The following is an 18,875-nucleotide window of genomic DNA, read 5'->3' as shown; positions in this document are numbered from 1 at the left end:
TGTACGTACAAAGAGTTTTGGCAGTTGTTGTGTCTGAGTGAGAAAAGAATTCATGAAAATTGAGAGATGTAGTCATTGAATGCATTTTGTGCCAAAGCAATGATAATTGATCCTCAGTTTAGCCCACATAGACTTCTGTTGTGCTCACTGTGTGAAGAGTTTTGCAAAACTGACCTAAGTATTGAGAAATGTGTCCTAGCGTCTGTAAAAAACTGTAATATGTAGATAGTGCATACAAAATATCCTTTGGCGTAAACCCCATCCGGCGGTTCAGTGACAGATTCCTGCTTGAACCGTCAGATCCTGCCGGCAGTAGAAGGAAGGGGTGAGGAGTCTACCTGAAAAAAAGAAAATTTAGATCTAAATATATTATTATCCTGCAAAAGAAAGTAAAACTAACAGTTTGTAGGGGAATTTTACAGTTAAAGACCCAAAAGACCAGATATGATGAATAAAGACCCGGAGTCAGAGTTAAAAAAATAATAAATTGAAGATAATTTTACTGAAGAATAGTTTGCAGTTTCATCAGCAGAAGCCAGCTTCAAGTCTCACAAGGAGTTCGTAGGCCGCTCTGCATACATTCATATTTCCACAACAATTATACTCTAACAGAGTCAACTAACTACGTCATTACTTCAGGTTGAATGATTCTGATTGGCTAAGAAAAATAGACAAATTTGGTAATCTTCCACATATGGACAGATAGTCAGAAGCATATCTCCATTCGTCACGATGCTGACGAGGGGACCCTGGATTTAGGCACTGGATGTCCTTTTGGGGTCATGACATGGCGTCTGCTGGTCTCAAGAAGAGTGCCAGTTGTCCACCAGTACAAAGGACCTGCACAGAACACTTAGCGCACATACACAGATACACATGATTCACAGCTTCTTCAAGGTTGAAGTTGATCTGAGCTCTGCTCTGAGCAGGAAACTTTCCCAAAACATACTGATAACATGTTCTTTTCTCTCAGTGAGAGGTACAGACAATATTCAAAATTATTTTCTAGTGTTTGAAAAGGAAAAGAAATGCTTTAACATATGTTGAAGAAGTCATTCAAATAATTTAACAGAAAAATAAATGTTGGTTAATAACTTAAAAGATATATATTAAAGCGGCAGTGGATTCCAGAATCCACCCCTTCAGTCCCCCTTAAAGGCCAATGTGGAGTCCTAAACACCACATCTGGTCTAACAATTTAGGCCGCTTCAAAATTTTACATTGTTGACCCATGCTCCCCTGGCAGGTTAAAATGGTATAAAATAGACAATAGGTTTTCCGTTGAAGGACTTAACTAGAACAGAATATTCTACAGAGCACGTAGTGCATGATTGACCTTCAGTCCTTACACATATTTGTCTTTACATCAATCCTGGCTATTTGGTTTATCATCAAATTCCTTGACTACAAAACAAATACATATTTATTCTCTGGAAGCCGGGCTAAATGAGTAAGCACTGTTACTGCATTCCTGGCATGGGCCAGACCCTCAGTCACTCCTCAGATACTAAATACAGACATTTCCTGTAATCATAAACACCAGGATATATACATATATAGAAAACTATAATTTCCAATTCATTATATAATACAAGAAGATGGATCGTAAATCCACTCCTTTCACTATACCCCTTATAGATCATTTTTAAAGATTAAAAACAAACTTGTGGTCTAACTCAAAATAAACGTTGAAAAATAAATAAGACCCATCATAATCCATCCAAGTACTTTAAGTCTCTTAAATCATCCTTCAGTTTACAGTCTATAGACATATCATGTACCACCTTAACTGCAGAACATCTTTTAAATCTCCCTTTTTTTTTAAAACACCTTTAAAATAAAAAGAAAACAAAACAAATTTACATGACCATTTCAATGATCATTTTCAATAAAACAGAGAATTGTTACTTTTACGTAATAACCCTTTTGTTAAGATTTCTTTTCACAACAGATCCATTATAGCCCATAAAATAAAATTAAAATAAATAAATAAATACATAAACCTAAACCTTTTAATCTTAAAACATTTCATCAAAATGACATAACCATCAAAACATATAAATTCAATTATATCAACAACTTGTTTGTTTTGACTGCCATATATCTTTATCATGACATCACTGTTAATCATACTCAATACCTAATTATTTTTAATCCGAAACTCAATTTTCACAACATTTCACAGTACTCAGACCATGTCAACAGTACAGCATTCAAAATCAAATAATTAAGACTTCCTTTAAAGTCAGTTTTAAACTCAAATGTCTTGTCAATTATAACTGCTTAGGCTAAATGACCAAAATCTTAACCCTCTTCTTTGGCAGTGATACTTATCATCTCATTAGATTTGCCACTGCACCAAAATCATAAACATAAACACAAACGGACAGATTTTTTTTTAATATAATCTTCCATATCACTTATAAATTATACAAATTTGTGCTATAAGACATTATCTTTAAAGCTGTTTTTTGAAACAGTTTTACATCTTTTTTTTCATCACATTAATTTCAACTGCTTTACTTTTTGTTATAATTTTGTCACTGTATTTCTCTATCAAATTGTTAGTCTGTAGATCCAAAAATATATTATCATTGTCTCAGTCCTATTATTATCTCTACTGTTTTGCAGAAACCAAAGTATTATTTTACTCAAATCTCAACCCCTAGGTTACACAGACAGCCTTATAGCTGCTTTCTCCTTCAACCCTTATTACATAAATTGTATTTCTCTAGACATCTAATGTCATGCATCCATTTAATGGATAAAAAATAAAACTTTTATCAGTTATATTCACTCCTCCTTTGTTTGCCCACCGGCCTTCCATAAATTTGAGGGGTTTCTCTTTATAATTTACTAGTGACTTAGCCAATGTGTCACTTTGTCTCTGCCGTCAAATCTTATAACGTTTACGTTTATTATTCTGATCAAACAAAGAAGACAGTGTATAAATTTAGACCCTCAGTTGAATTTAGACAAGGGTTTTTAACCCATGGACGGCAATCTTCAATTCCACAATCCCAATTTATATAAATGTTCTTAAACATACAAATCCAGAGAGTAATTCAAATCAACATCATAAATGACAAAAGTCATAATTACCATTAGCAGACAGAGCTGGATATCCAATCCACTTAAAGCTCGTCCCATGTTCTGTATCGTCTTTTCATAAGATTCAGTCCGAAATATCGACTTGTCAAAATTTGTCATTTCACTTAACCCATCTGTAATGATAAAACACTCATTCCAGAGGTTAATGACAGATACACACTGAGGACAGAATATTTCCCCAAACTAACACGTACAAAACATAAAGTTCAGCCACCATCACACACACTCACACGAATATGAACCGCTCATTGTCAAGGTTTACTTTTTGTTTTAATTCTAAAAACATATTTAAACTTCACATTTTTCCTGTAGGTTTTACTCTTATTCAGTCTCAAAGCATGTCTCTTCACTATAATTTGTTTTTAGAAACGTCAGCTGGGTTGTTTTCGTTCTAATCTCATTGCTTTGTTTAAGCTTTAGCAGGCTGATAACAGACAGACAGAGTACCATCCTTGCCTCCACCCCAGCAGTCTCTCTCTCTTACTGCACAAATAATCTTTTCAACAGAATCACAAGACTAATTTAGACAGAATGTAATGTTAAATTCATTACTATATACAGAATAATCATTAACCAGTTTTAAAAGGAAAATGTATATTGTTCAAATAAAAATCATTACCACAATCTCAAATATTTTATTCTAGGAGGTTATCTTTTGTTTAAATGTTGAATTCACTTAACTTTCTCTTGAATCTGCAAAAGCAGTCTTCATCTTTAACCACCACCATGTCTATGAATTATCCTATGCCATGTCTAATGACCTGCAGGAGTAAAAACTATAATATAGACACATTAGTTCAAAATAAACACAGCCTCACGGATTCAGGGATTCATAGTACTGCTGAATCTGAAACTTCTATACAGTTCTTGCCAATAGAGCAACCAACATCATGTTAATAAATTTTGCTATTGTCTCCCCAGAAATGACGGACAATCACCCCATGGTCTCAGTTGGCTCTTGAAAGCTCATTCCCATCAGCTCTTTATAAGTAATCTCCTTTTCCTCAGGGTCTTGTCCCCTGACATAGTTGCTTGTCACAATGAAAAACAAGCCATCCTAGGAATGCGGTTTCTGGTGAGTGGTACAGAGGAACATTTTTGGGTCAGACTGCTGTACCTTTCACAGGTCATCCCCCCTTAATGATGCTGCTGGCCTCACAGACATCCGCTCCACTCTCATACCCATCTCACATTAAACACCTCCCTTCAGGGTAGATGCCCAGTGGCGGCGGTGACCCCCTGCCTTAGGTTGTCCCCTGTCTGGCCAAAGAGGATCTTACCCGTCATTGAGAAATCACCTCGTGCACACTGGTAACTGCTCTTTCCCATTATGATAACTCTGACAGTTTTCTTCAACAGAATCAGGTGTTTTCTGGAGCTTAGGGAAGTTGCATTCAAGAGCCACCAGAGCCATTGGACTGCCTAATAGTGTTAAAACATGGAGACAGGTTAATGACAGCAGTATTTAATCACTAAAATCCATGAGACATCTTTGTAGCAGCAACATAAAAATGCTGAGATTATACTCAGTGAATTTAGTTATCACAATTGTCCATTCAGTGTAGTGTTCTGCTACATCTGTAACTCGAGCCATCGGCCCTGCACATGGTGGTGACTAGGATGAGACAAAAAAGTTACTGGTCATAGAATAAATTCGTCAAAATAGTCACTTCTATCATTCAAGGTCTGTATTACCATTTTAAAGACCTCTTTACACTCATTGAGTTTTCCTTTGACAAATTTAACAGCTAATTGCCCTCTTTATGGCAATCATTTCTTTTAACATCTCTGTGTCCATGATTTTCAACTGAGACACTGAGCTTCACTATAAATAGCTTGTTATCACTTATGACACAAGCTCAGATAGCAGCTTTTAGCTGACTTTGAATGAGAGAAAGGGAGACTCTTGAGGCATTCAGGACTGGTACACTGCATTTTCATAAACCTGTAACATCAAACTTTACCTATATCTTGTAACTCTGGCCCAGCTTAAGACTTTGCCAGATTTGACATGCTTTATATTTGTCATTTACCCACATATCAGGGAATTTAGAAATTACAATCAGGTCGAGTCTCTGTGACACTGGCAATCCCATTTTTGCCATTTAAACCCTTTATGTCACTTGGACCATCAAAAACTAAATATTTAGAACTTGGAGGTCCTACATCATTTTAGTTATTTACACTACAAAACATACTTGAGACGGTTCAAATATTTTTCCATAAAGTGAAACTTTCAGAACATCCAATCGTCCCTTTATATATTTTTGTAACTCACGTTTTAGATTTATTGTCTGTAATTTTACATTAACCTGTATTTGTCCATTCAATATAAAACTTATTATTATAGATATTTCCTTCAAAAGGAATTCCTTAAGACTACAATCTTATGACCTTATTGTTATCTCATGTTCTTTCTCAGTTTCACAAGCCCATTCTCAGACAGAGTGGAAGTCTCTTTTTTTGTTCCTTTTCTTTCTTTTGTTTACAATATTTGCGAATATGGCCAAGTTTCCCACACTGTCTACACCTTTTAGGTGGTCATTTACAATTAAAGGCGAGATGGCCCTGCTGACCACAATTAAAACACTCCATGTCATCTTTATCACATTGGGTAATCAGATTGAACCATCCCTCAGTTACTTCTGGGATTTTTCCATCAGGGGTTAATGGTACCCCGCCCATTTTACAAATCCATGAATAAGCACAAACAGCTAAAAATGTGAATTTTTCTGGTTCTTTCTTTGTTTGTAGCCAGTCAAGTTGTTGTTTAACTTTCCAATCAGAACCAAAGGGCTTTTGTTTACGTATTTAAACGTTGATTAATTACCATTACAATAATCTCACTTAAACATTTGTTCACTCTGTGTATTTGTCTTCACAATAGAGTAACTTTGTTGCAATAGCTTACATGCAGCACAAGGAAGATTGATTTCAAACTGACTTTCAAACTGAATTGAATTTACAAAAAAGACAAGTAAACATTAAATAAAAACAAATGAAACAAATTACCTTAATTCAGTTGAGGAATTCGAAATGCCAACACTGATTTTTTTATATACAGTGTGTCTTAAGAGCCATATAATATGTTTATTTGAATAAATCGAACATCAGAGGGGTTTGACCTGTAATGTCTGTACAATGTAGTGATGCAGTTACACAGACTAGGTTATTTATATGTACAAATCATACAAATGCCTCATTCTGAAACATTTCTAACATTGTAAAGAAATTAAAGAGCCACCTTTGATATTTCAAAAGAGTTTCTGGTGCATTTCACTTACAGCCAATAAGATTTCCTGTATCATTTTCATCGGTCAGGCGTGGAGGTCTATTCTGATTGGTTGATAACTTTTGACAACGTTTAATCCAGGAGCAAAGAGAATTAAAGGGATAGTTCACCCCAAAATGAAAATCCGCTGTTGATCTACTCACCCTCAGACCATCAGAGATGAAAAATGTTGAAGGTGAATTCACAAGTGTGATGCATTAATTATATTGGTTTATTAGTGAATGTCATTATGTTTAACTTTGCTTATATATATTTTATGGAATGTCACCTACAGGGAAGTGACAGAAATTAACTTTACTTTAAGAGCCAATATTTGACCTCTTAAATTGATTTTCAGGGATATTTTCTAACCATTTTCTAACCAAAAGGGAATTTTTTACACTGCAGTTACAACAGCATTAAAAATGTTGATATATTTTTTTTAATATAGAATTTTGAATATAGAAAAAAAAATGAGATGGGGAAAAATTAATTATGGTTTTAATTATGAAAATAAAACAGCCAGTAGGTGGCAGTAAATCACTGTCTTAATGAATGAGTCATAGAAGCATTCATTCAACTGATTCATTCAAAACGGCCGATTCATTCTGGAACGAAGCAAGTGACTGAATCACTGAATCACTGAACCGATTTGTTCAAAACTCCGGATTCATTCAGTAAGGAAACACCACTGTGTGTTGGTGCTGCAGAGACACATGCCTCTTTTGCTGTGGCTTGTTTGAGATATTGTCGTTGGGAGAAAAAGAGTAAAAACATAGAATATTGACAATATTATGTCTAAATTGTCACTATAATATTAACTTTTATTTCACTGAACTATTGTATAAAAAAAGTATTTGTGCGCTTGCGCGTGAGGGCTTACAATGAGTTACAAAAATACATAACAGCTACGACACTGTATGTGTACACTACTTGCTTTATGCAAGCACTATATAGGATAAATCACTATACAGGATTTAGCCTATTATACATTATCGACACGAATTGATAGGTGAAACAACAAACAGCCACCCACAAATAGTCTATAAACAAAGCATCAGGCTGTCTTTGAGTTCACAAGAACAACGGTTAAAGTTACTCGTCAGGCTACAGAAGAATACCAGAATTCCTCTGTTAAATTAGGTCTAATACATCGAGTAACGCAGAGCTATAACAACCCAAACACATAATTGCGAATAACATGCCTCACCTTAACACAGGCCTGGGATCAGCTTCCTTTGCTGTTCGAGTTAACATGTACTAAACATGAGTGGATTTTGCACCGCAGCGCCCCCACACCTTGATGCTCATGACAAGAGTAGCATGTATATCTTTATTGAAGTGAATTAGGTTTAAATCGCCGTCATGCATGAATGATATTTTTGCAATTTTACACATAATAATGCACGATGATCACATTACACAAAACTGAAATTGCACGTCAAAATAACACATTGTCAATATTTTTTGAGACCCCCAAAACTTCACAAATCCCTTTTTTAGGGGAGCCCATGTCTTATTAAGGGGAGCCGAGCTCCCCCTAGCTCCCCCGTAGTTCGCACCCAGAATAAAGCATTAATATGTGCTTTATAAGTACTAATAAACAGCCAATATCCTAGTAATATGCATTCTAATTAGCAACTTTAATAGTGAGAATTGGACCCTAAACTAAAGTGTTCGCTGTGATGACTTTCATAAAAATCATTTTAATTATTTAAGTTGTTATAAAGTCATTCTCGAGTCAGACAGTTCAAGTCAAGTCTCGAGTCATTGGATCTCAAGTCAAAGTCAATCATTTTCTTCATTTAGTCAAGCAAGTGTAAAGTCCTTAAAGCAGGGGTCTCAAACTCAAATTGGCTGGGGGCCGTTGCTGTGATTGACACCTCATAGGAGGGCCATTTTAACATTCAAGCACAAGAAAGCACAACATTTCTGAAAATTTACTTTCCTTTGAATTATTTCTCATTTACTTCAAATTTCATTACTAAAATATTTTTGCCATACTTAATGTAAACAGCAGTGTCTCTATCATTGTTACATACAGTATTAGTTTTTAACAGTTAGTGCAAATATTTTCCCTTACTTTATTTTAGCTTAAATAACATCAAAATCTTGCACTGAACAACACTGTACTGAACAAATGCAATCCCTGAATACATTTGTACACTATTCTATTTCTTGTCAGACACCTGCAGCGCTTCTGCTCACACAGCTGAGCCACATTTGCCCAAGATGCTGTTTGAGCATCGGTAATGTTTATTGGTAGCATCGGACGCGTTTCGGTGGTTCAAATCGATGCTCGCGACTTGCGCGTGAGCTTTTACTATAATTTGAGCAAGCGCGCTCATAATAGAAGCGACGTGGTCGAGATGCGCATGCGGTGCGGCGCGCTCGTTTTTCCAGGCGCGCCTATGCCGCGGCGAGATGAAAACATCTTTCAGAATGCCACAAGTGCACCGCAGGTCATGTGACAAGAACCAACCGATGAGCTTCGGCCTTTCCGTAACAACACCGAAAGCTCAGCCGAACAGCTGATCATAGCTGTACAGGGCGGGTTTTTATTTCTCATCTCCATAAATATATCTAGTAGTAGAGCTAATGCAAGGACTAGAAATCATTTTTTTCTTTTGCTGAAACTTCCTCGTCATCGTGGACAAAGAGTATAGAACCCAAGAGGTGACACTTTGATATTTTTTGGGTAACAGCCACTAGATGGCGCTCCGGTAGCGCGGCCGCCATTATGGGCTGAAAATACTAACTGGACCATAGAATCCTTCACATCTTACTCACCCAAAATCGGCGAATGAGAAGCGCAATAGAACAGTTTTTTAAATTAAGTCACCAGTAAACTGGTAAATGTTGTATGTCTTATATACTTTTATTTTACCGGTTCTGGAATCCAACTATTCAACCATCTGAGGTAACATAGTTAGCCTACTTTATTGAGTATTTCCATTTTATGCAACTTTACACATTTATTAATAGTAAATTAATAATTAATAAATTTAAGATCATCATGTTTGCAGCGAACAATATATTTCAGACCTAGTGGAGTAATAGTAACAATATCTAGGTCTGAATTGAAATATATATATATATATATATATATATATATATATATATATTGTACCTTTTAATGGATCACACTACAAACATAATGATGCATTGCTGTGTCCCTTATCGCATAATTCCCACTTTTGGACACTTTTGCTTTAACGGACATTAGACAACACTGCAAAATCAAGCTATTACATTTATTTATTGTTCAACATTCCCAATTTTTCTGATGCATGTCCTTAATTTAATTTCATATGTTGGTAATAATTCAGTGTTTATAAGCCTTTTAAAGAATTTTAACCCAAAGGTTTTGTGAAAAAAGTGGAAGACTTAAACACAAAGTGTGTAAAATAAACTGTAAAGAGGATTTGATGATCACTAGTGATAGTATTTTATTCTGTGTTGTCATCATTCTGGTTGGATTTCAGCTTTAATGTACTTTTTTTTTAACAAAGCATCTGATCTTGCCATAGAAACTAGTGGACTGCCGACTCGCTTTCACCCCAAAATGGCGGAAACGCAGGGCCGCTGCTGGGCGCCGGTGTTTCAATGGAACGTTCTACTGAGTGTCGCTTCTTGTTAGTGTATATTCTTTGTCGTAGAGAGCGCAGCTCATGGTTGCATAGCAACGACAGACACCACATGAGCGAAAGCGCTTTGGAAAGAAGGAGAAAGCGGCGCGGCCGCTTATGTGATGCGATATGTGAACGGCCCCTTAGAACGGCGACTTTTTCTTTGCATATCAGACAGGTAGCGTTTCCATTAAACTCAACGAAAAATTACTGCAATGTCCATCTTTCTTGAAACTGTCTGTGATCCTCATCCACTTTACTTTTTCGGTTCGCATTCGCACTTTGCAGCCAAACAACAAATAAACTACGAAAGCCCCGAACCAGCTCTCATCAAATCTGCCTGTGTGCTTCTTTTTAATAGAATCATGTCATTCTTTTGAATATGGAATATGGTATGAGACAACTAGAGAATAATAATAATAATAATTTAGCGGGCCGGATTATGTTTTATTTTTGAGATCAGTTGCGGGCCGGGTGGAGGGGGAGTGGGGGCCTTAAATGGCCCGCGGGCCGGCAGTTTGAGACCACTGCCTTAAAGGGTTAGTTCACCCAAAAATAAAAATAATGATGTCATTAATTACTCACCCTCATGTCGTTCTACACCCGTAAGACCTTCGTTCATCTTCAGAACTCAAATTAAGATATTTTTGATGAAATCCGATGGCTCAGTGAGGCCTCCATTGACAGCAAGTTAATTTACACTTTCAATGCCCAGAAAGGTATAAAGACATATTTAAAACAGATCATGTGACTACAGTGGTTCAGCCTTAATGTTATGAAGCGACGAGAATACTTTGTGTGGCAAAAAACCAAAATAACAACTTTTTTTTCAACAATTTCCTCTCTTCCTCCTTCTCACGAGAGCACTACGACACATGCGTGTGGTGATGTGAGATACATGTGTCGTCTCATCGTCTGAATTATCCAGACTTTCAAGCTGTGGCATGACAATATCACAATCGATGCAGCACACGCTCTCCTGTTCAGTAGGCATCGCTCAAGTCACTTTAAGCAGTAAAATTACACTCATAAGATGCAGTATTATACTGTGCAGATCTTCAGTAAACAATGTCAAGATATGAGACTTGGGAAATTAAAATATGAAACTATGGGATATATATTACTCTATAACTGAAGTGGATAAAATATGTTCATTGTGTGTTATATATAATCATACTCTTATTTATAACCACAGAGAGTTAAGTATTATTACAGTTGTTATGAATATTCATTAGATGATGCAACATTATAAGGTTGTTTATAAGGCATTATGTGTGCATTATTATGCATTAAGAATATCCTTATAATGCATTATAAACACAGGCTTCATAGAAAGTGTTACTGAAAAATGTATTTGGGTGATTCTCACATCAGTGTGTTGATAGGAGAGCTATAGATGTCATATCAATTATTCTTATTCACTATTATAAATCTGTAGTAGAATTTGATGTCAGAGTTTCAGTATCTGAATATTGTGTTCAGGGGGCAAAAAGAAGAAGAATATGATTTCAGAGGAAACTGACTTTATTGATCTTTAAATTGATTCATTTTTTTCTCATTGTCTCTCTCACCTTATCATCATACTGTTAGTTTGAATGTGATCTTGAGAAATTCCTTGTTGATCTGATCTGAGAGAGTGAAGAGTGTGTCATTGTTCTCTACAGGTTGATGGATTGTGGTGTCACAGATGAAGGTTGTGCTGCTCTGGCTTCAGCTCTGAGATCAAACCCCTCACACCTGGGACAACTGTATCTGTCTGGGAATAAACTAGGAGACTCGGGAGTGAAGATGATTTCTGCTGTACTGGAGAATCCTCACTGTAAACTGGAGGATCTGAGGTAAGATCATACGCGACTCTCACATGAAACTGTGTCACTGTGAATTTTGCAATTTCAATAATTCATAAAGTAACATTAAAATGGAATAGAATTCAGGGAAAACTATTATTACATTCATTCATTCAAATTACCATTCATGAATTTAAAGGGTTAGTTCACTCAAAAATGATTTTTTTTTCAACCTGTTAGCCAGTTAGTCATGATTAAAATAAAGTTTGTGTAATATATGTGTGTGTACTGTGTATATTTGTTTTGTATTTATACATATACATGTATATATTTAGGGACAATATAAAAATATAAAAATCAACTAGATAAAACAGTTTGTAGACAAACTTTAATTTTGCTTGAAAAAGCTGGTCCAGAAAGTTTGAAGAAGTTTTAAAAGTTTGTAGTTTGAAGCTTTTCAGTTTGAAATAATTTAAGTTTTAGAATTGTAGTTTTAACCCATTTGTGCCCAAATTTTTCTGAATGATTTCATGCATATATTCCTATTAATAGTGTCCTATGTGAACATGTTCTGCATTTATTTTCCCCAGGTTTTTGTTTTTTTTTCTTAAAAAATGTATTTGAATGTGCAGCAACTATAGTTGCCGGTGGGCAAATATGTTGTATGCACCCCTCAATGTAAACTTTGAATAGGAGGATAACATTTATGCATCTAACTCAAAATAACTGCTTTCAACAGATCAACAGATCAAAGTTGAAGAACATTTGATGTGAACACAAAAAAGCTGCATTTAGCTTATAATCTCTTGAATATGAAAACACATCAAACAACAAATCCGTTTGTCTTAAAGTGGTGGAACATAATGCAGAACAAAGTGCAGCCATTAAGTTGCTCCAACAGAGCATTGTGAATCAAAAAGTTAAATTACATTGTTCATTAGAAAAAATTACTCCTATATGTGATCCTGGAGCACAAAACCAGTAAGAAGTCAGAAAAATCTGTCATTTTGACTCATACAATGTATTGTTGGCTATTGCTACAAATATACCCGTGATAATTTAATTACAGATAATTTAAATTATATAAATATATACATGTAAATATTTCTTCAATATATACATGTATGTGTTTATAAACAAAATAAATATACACAGTACACACACATATATTACATAAACTTTTATTTTGGATGTGATTAATCGTTGAACAGCTCTAGATAAACCATATATTATTGCAATCATGTGTTTATTGTCTCCAAACCGTTTCTCTCTGCATGTTATAGTGATCTCTGGATCTCTGATCATTGCTTATGTTAAGAGATTTCCTGGAATGTCACATGATATGGCTGTACTTCTAGTCTCACTCTTGGGGCTCTATCATACACCCGGCGCAACGCAAGAGTTTGTTGCTAGTTTCAGCCTGATGCAGTCTGTGTGACGTCTACGTCACGTCTGCGCCTTAAATTGAATGGAATAAATAGCAGAATAAAAAATAAGACTTTGAGTGAGACGTTCACTGAGATGAGTGCATGTAGCAAAGTTATATTAAAGAGCCATTCGGAACGACATAGACATGAACACATAAACTTCATCTCTAGAGCTGCTCTGAGAGTCACTTCATGAGCATTTTACCGTTTAATTTGAGAAAAAACTATTGTCATATCATATACACACATAAACTTCAAGATCACAGCAACCCGTCAAAATAAAAGTTCGGTTTAACTTGTAACAGAAACATAGCCATGTTACTATTACTATGTACTATGTAGTCTACTATTGTATTACTATTGTACGGTATTAAATATTTCTTAATGACAATGTAATACTACTACTAGTACAATAATTATTAAGACTTTAGTTTTGAAGTATGGGGAGAGCAGGGACGAAAGTAGCCTACCATTTTTCACAAAAATGTAATTTTAAAAGATAATGTTTTAGACAGCGATATATTTTTGCTGTGGTCAGTAACTCACAGGTGTGGTCTATCAATACCAGGTGGTATTTTGTACAAATGTAGAACGGCTTCAGTATAATTTCACTTTGAACATAAATTGCACATTGTTACTTTCAACCCCGTCAGTTGGGACGAAAGTAACAACACAAGCTAGATTTTTTGTGTTAGTCTTGTTTTTATTAAATATACCTGACTATGACCTTGTTAATATGTAACTGCAAACATATTTTGTCCTTTATCTTTTCAAAAAAATAATAAATTACATTTTCATTTAAAATTGAGAATTTCAGTTTCATCAAATGTTTCAAAAGTAACCCGACAGAACAAACTTGAATTGTTTAGAATATTTTTTTTGTCAATGTCAATTTATTTTATAAAACATTTTTTTCAACAGTATGAACAATATGAAAACTAAATTAAATTAGCATAATATAAATTCTCAACATAGTGTAACAGTCATGTTTCCAATCCAGCTGTTTTTATGCATAAATTCAAAATATAAATTCATAAAAACATCTGAATGGAAACACTGCAAATTCATAGGTGGGTGTGGAAAAGCTAAGGTATGGCTAAAAACTAAATGTGACTATGGTAAATGTAAACAGATTGAGTGAATAAATGGTGACATACAGAAATCAGCAACAGATATGTCCAGAAACGCCCTCTCATGAACATCTGGCTGAATCAGACCTCTGTCTGTCTTTCTGACCCTCACTCTTGGCATATTCTGCTAGTATAATATGACATAAACATGTTTTAATAAATGCTGCACCGCAGAGAAAGCCACCACATTAGCAGAGGGACAAAAGAAACAAGTGTTACTTTCATCCCAACAGGAACTCCTGACATTTAAACCCGATTTACTTTCATACTGAAAAATTCTGAGAAGTCAAACTTCAGGATGTTACAGCACTAAATAACCTGTAGATTGATCATTATTGTGACACATGAAACTTGTAATTAGAAAAAAAATGTACCGCTTCAGCAATTTATTACCGTATTCGAAAACTGCTTTCCGGTCCTAACCGCGGGAAACAATGATGAAATCACATGATGTTTGGCAGCTCCGTCAAGGGTTGCGTGCTGAACGTGTCTTAACTTGGAACGCAAATGTAGTCAGAGCTCTGAGAAAATTGCTTTGTTACTTTCGTCCCGCGTTACTTTCGTCCCGGTTCTCCACTAATAATCACACAATTTTACAGTAACCCTCTAGCGGCAGTTGCACTGAACTTTGAAATTGGCCGTGAAGCAACCGTTACCCTCGCCATGGTAAACTGAACGATTTTAATGAATGTAACGTTAATGCATGTATGAATATATCCACACAAAGCAAATGAGCCTCAATACATCTAAAATAAAAACATAGTAGATTTTATAGAGCTAATTAATATAAAAATGTATTTAATAATTATTAAAAAAAAAAAATTCTGACATAATTATTAATAATAACTGCCTTTTTACAGAAATAGTGTTTACAGAATAATGGTAAAGTGTTAAAATATAGAGAATGAGGAGTTACGTCATGATGTTTTCACTCCGCGTTGCATTTTGGGAAGGCGCCGCCATATTAGCAGGATACGGTATCTGTTGCTATGGTAACCTCGACTGCAGCCCGAGATAAAGACCAACAGAGAGAGAGAGAGCAGAATAATTTAATAAATAAATTACAGCGCAGTTTTATGGGAAGAAATGGAGAAGGAGAAGGTGAAAGGAAAGGGGCTCTATCAGGAGAGATTAAATAACAGCGCCGAGCAGCGTCATTTAGAGAAAATGCTTGACATTAACAGCATCGAGCCGTACGACCTGCCAGCTACAGAACTGATGAAATGATGCTTATCTGATGCTTATTATTGTAAAAATAATAATATTTTCGCCTACTGAGTCATAGACTGGTTAGTGATGTCAAGCAGTTTCTCTAAATAATCCTGCTTGCTAATAACTTAAACTTAAAAATGTGCTTCTAATTGCTTAAAGGGTCTGAACTCTTGCATTGTGTAGGCACTGATACCATATAAACCAGGTAATTGACGATGTCAGAGTATGTGACAGGTGGTGCTTCTGGGTCTTTCATCAGTTCTGTAGCTGGCAGGTCGTACGGCTCGATGCTGTTAATGTCAAGCATTTTCTCTAAATGACGCTGCTCGGCGCTGTTATTTAGTCTCTCCTGATAGAGCCCCTTTCCTTTCACCTTCTCCTTCTCCATTTCTTTCCAAGAAACTGCGGCGTATCGCAAAAATGCAAACAAATATCACGCTATCTCTCTCGGTCTCACTGTCAAAGTAACCATGGCAACGGATAGCGTATCCTTCTAATATGGCGACGCCTTCCCGAAATGCAACGCGAGTGAAAACGCTGTGACGCCAGAGATTGTATATTATAGGGAGATGAGAGGGTCTGTATCTCTTACCATTGGAGAAAGCGTAACGGCTAACTTAATCACGTGCGGCACCTCCTTATAGTGGACTTCAATGGCCTCCAAACGGTTGAAGGTCAAAATTACAGTTTCAGTGCAGCTTCAAAGCGTTTTACGTAATCCCAGACGTGGAATAAGGGTCTTATCTAGAGAAACCTTCAGTCATTTTCTAAAAATTTTTTACAATTTTACACATTTTAACCATAAATGCTCATCTAGCTGAATCGTATCGCATTGTATCAGTAGCTGCTTCACATGTATCTTAAATGTATCGCATCGGCCTCAGTTGTGGAGATGCACATCCCTAGTGCCTAACAACTGAACCCTCTGAGCGTCCCTTACGCTCGCACACTTATTTTGTAATGTGTATGCTTACTATTGAGGGCTGCTCATTCAAGTTTAGATGAGGTAGATATGTTCTTACAACCATTTACAATATTTTACAATACCATAAAGTAAACTTTTGTCAATAATGTACAACATTAGTCATATCAGCATAAGCAATCGATTAGCATAAACGTGCACTATAGTATGCATTTAGTACATTGATTGTGAACCACTAGAATAAGCGCTGCGTGAGCAGGTAGAACACGCAACAGCGCCACATTTGACTCTGAAACATGCGGAGCATACGTGAAATTATAGCCTTTTGAAATTGAATCACATCAGGTATCGCGATCTATGTTTTCCCATCCACAAAATGTGGGAAGCACTGAAAGAGCTTAAAAAGGAAACTTAGCTTTGCTTTGTGAAGACGTTGAGATTTATGGAGGGTGAAATACTATGGAATCCCAAGTCTGCCAAAATTAAAAATAAATGAATAAATATACAAAGAAATGTAAAAAAAAAAAATAATAATAATAATTATTATTTATACATTTATTTCCTTATGTATATATTTTTTTTCCCACATTTTTTCTTTTATTTATACATTTATTCATTTTGATTTTTATTTATATCCACATTTATTTATTTATGTATTTATTTCCATATTTGTTCATTTCCACATTTATTCATTTCTACATTTCTTTATTTTTACATTTATATATTTTTACATTTCTTTGTCCGTAGGGTAATGAGGAGGGCGTGGTTTACCTCAGACATAGCAATCGAGCTCAGAGTAGGCGAGAGCGAAGCGTTGAGGCCACAGTGACACCTTGTGGTGTGCCCAAAATACAAGGACTAGCCTATTGACGTTGATACTGGGATGATTTGTATATGGCCAAAATCTTATATCACGGGTTAAGTAATATCACCCTAACTGTAGGCTACTGTGTGACATGGATAGGCTACTCTTTATTCTGGACATGGCCGTAGAACATCGTCTGGTCTGGATTTGTAAAATGTCCTGCGCTGGCAAACATGAACAGCAACATCTTCAGCAGATCTGATAACTCTGAAATGGAAGCGCTTGTTATTTCCCATTATTAATCATTTGAATGAATGGGTTTGTGTTTGATTGAGACTCGGACACCGGTCAGAACACGGAAAGGAACCAGCACACATAGGCTACAGTGAAGTCGACGCAAGCATATTGATCAGTGCATTTGAAACGAGACCACATTCACTTCACATTCATATTTCCTACTTTTACATGCACGACATGTGACAAACGCTTAAAATACTACGCATATTTCAAAGATCCAAAATAAAACGAGGCGTCGGTTACAGTAGAACATTTTGTCCCGTCATGGGGACATATTGCGCATTGCACTTTCTCCCATTCAAAACAATACGAGTGACGCGTCTTGTGTTATTCTGTCTGCTTGTTAAGTTGTGAAATTATGCCAAAGTATTTTACTTTGAATTTCTTATAAATAAAACAACATTTTATAAATAAAACACCCCAATCCCCCCCATAGATAGATAGATAGTTCGTTAGTTAGTCAGACAGTTAGTTAATGAGTTTGAATCAGTTTGAATGGCTTATAAATAGTACACAGAATGGCAGCTTCATTGAGTCTAATGGGCTTCAGAGTGTTTAGATTTGAATTTGACAGTCGGAGGTTGATGGAATATTCAGATTTTCAATGTAAGTCTATGGGAGTTTTTTCAAGTTTTGATCAGCATTTTTAGGTAAACCGTAAGTCGGATCAGTCTGAAAAGATATAGCACACTAAGTCAGAACAATCTGAAGGTCTGAGCCGAGTTTGGTGGTTGTAGCTTTAAAGCTCTAGGAGGAGATGCAGTCTAAAATGTGGCTCAGAAGAAGAAGTTTATATAGATCAGTAAAAGGCTTTTTCAAGCCAACTTAATAAAACACCCCAATCCCCCCATACCCTGCTCTCTCCACTACACCAATGCCCTCCACCCATCTCTTCTCCTCTCCTCCTTTCTTCATCCTCCTCTCTCCTCATATGATCTCCCTCTATCTGTTCCACTCTTCCTTCTCATTACACCCCTTCCTCTACCCACACCACCACCTTTACACTTTCACCTCTTTATTTTCCCCTTCTCTTGCTTATTCTTATTCTTTTCTTGCTCTATGTAAACTTTCCCTTTCATACTTTCCCTGTCACATTATGCAATAGTGATAAATGTGTAAACAGACAGAAAAACTGAATCTCCTGTGTTGTGTGTATTATTAACCAAACAGTTATCATTTTGGGGCCAATTGAAAACATATCAAGTGCATTTGATAATATGACACATTCAAGAGTTTTGTTTATTGTGTTTGGACAGATGGTACATAAATGTTTGTGAACTGTGT

General features: G+C 35.8%; 1 protein-coding gene, 1 long non-coding RNA gene and 1 pseudogene across 12 annotated transcripts in view; 1 reads left to right on the top strand and 2 right to left on the bottom strand.

Annotated features, from left to right (window-relative positions):
* Positions 1 to 18,875, top strand: part of LOC127499176 (protein NLRC5-like) — a 784,214-nt gene that overhangs the window by 368,094 nt on the left and 397,245 nt on the right. For all 11 annotated transcript variants that reach the window (XM_051869371.1, XM_051869366.1, XM_051869364.1 and 8 more), the window contains one exon: positions 11,676 to 11,849. In XM_051869371.1, the coding sequence (XP_051725331.1) occupies positions 11,676 to 11,849 (174 nt within the window). The remainder of the gene's footprint in view (positions 1 to 11,675; positions 11,850 to 18,875) is intronic.
* The window catches only part of LOC127499183 (tetratricopeptide repeat protein 8-like), a 370,710-nt pseudogene that overhangs the window by 102,935 nt on the left and 248,900 nt on the right, over positions 1 to 18,875 (bottom strand).
* Positions 1 to 18,875, bottom strand: part of LOC127499188 (uncharacterized) — a 127,607-nt gene that overhangs the window by 77,348 nt on the left and 31,384 nt on the right. The window lies entirely within an intron of this gene.

The sequence above is a fragment of the Ctenopharyngodon idella genome, chromosome 17 (assembly GCF_019924925.1).
Source record: "Ctenopharyngodon idella isolate HZGC_01 chromosome 17, HZGC01, whole genome shotgun sequence".
Classification (NCBI taxonomy): Eukaryota; Metazoa; Chordata; class Actinopteri; order Cypriniformes; family Xenocyprididae; genus Ctenopharyngodon; species Ctenopharyngodon idella.
This window is presented reverse-complemented; position numbering and strand designations above follow the sequence as displayed.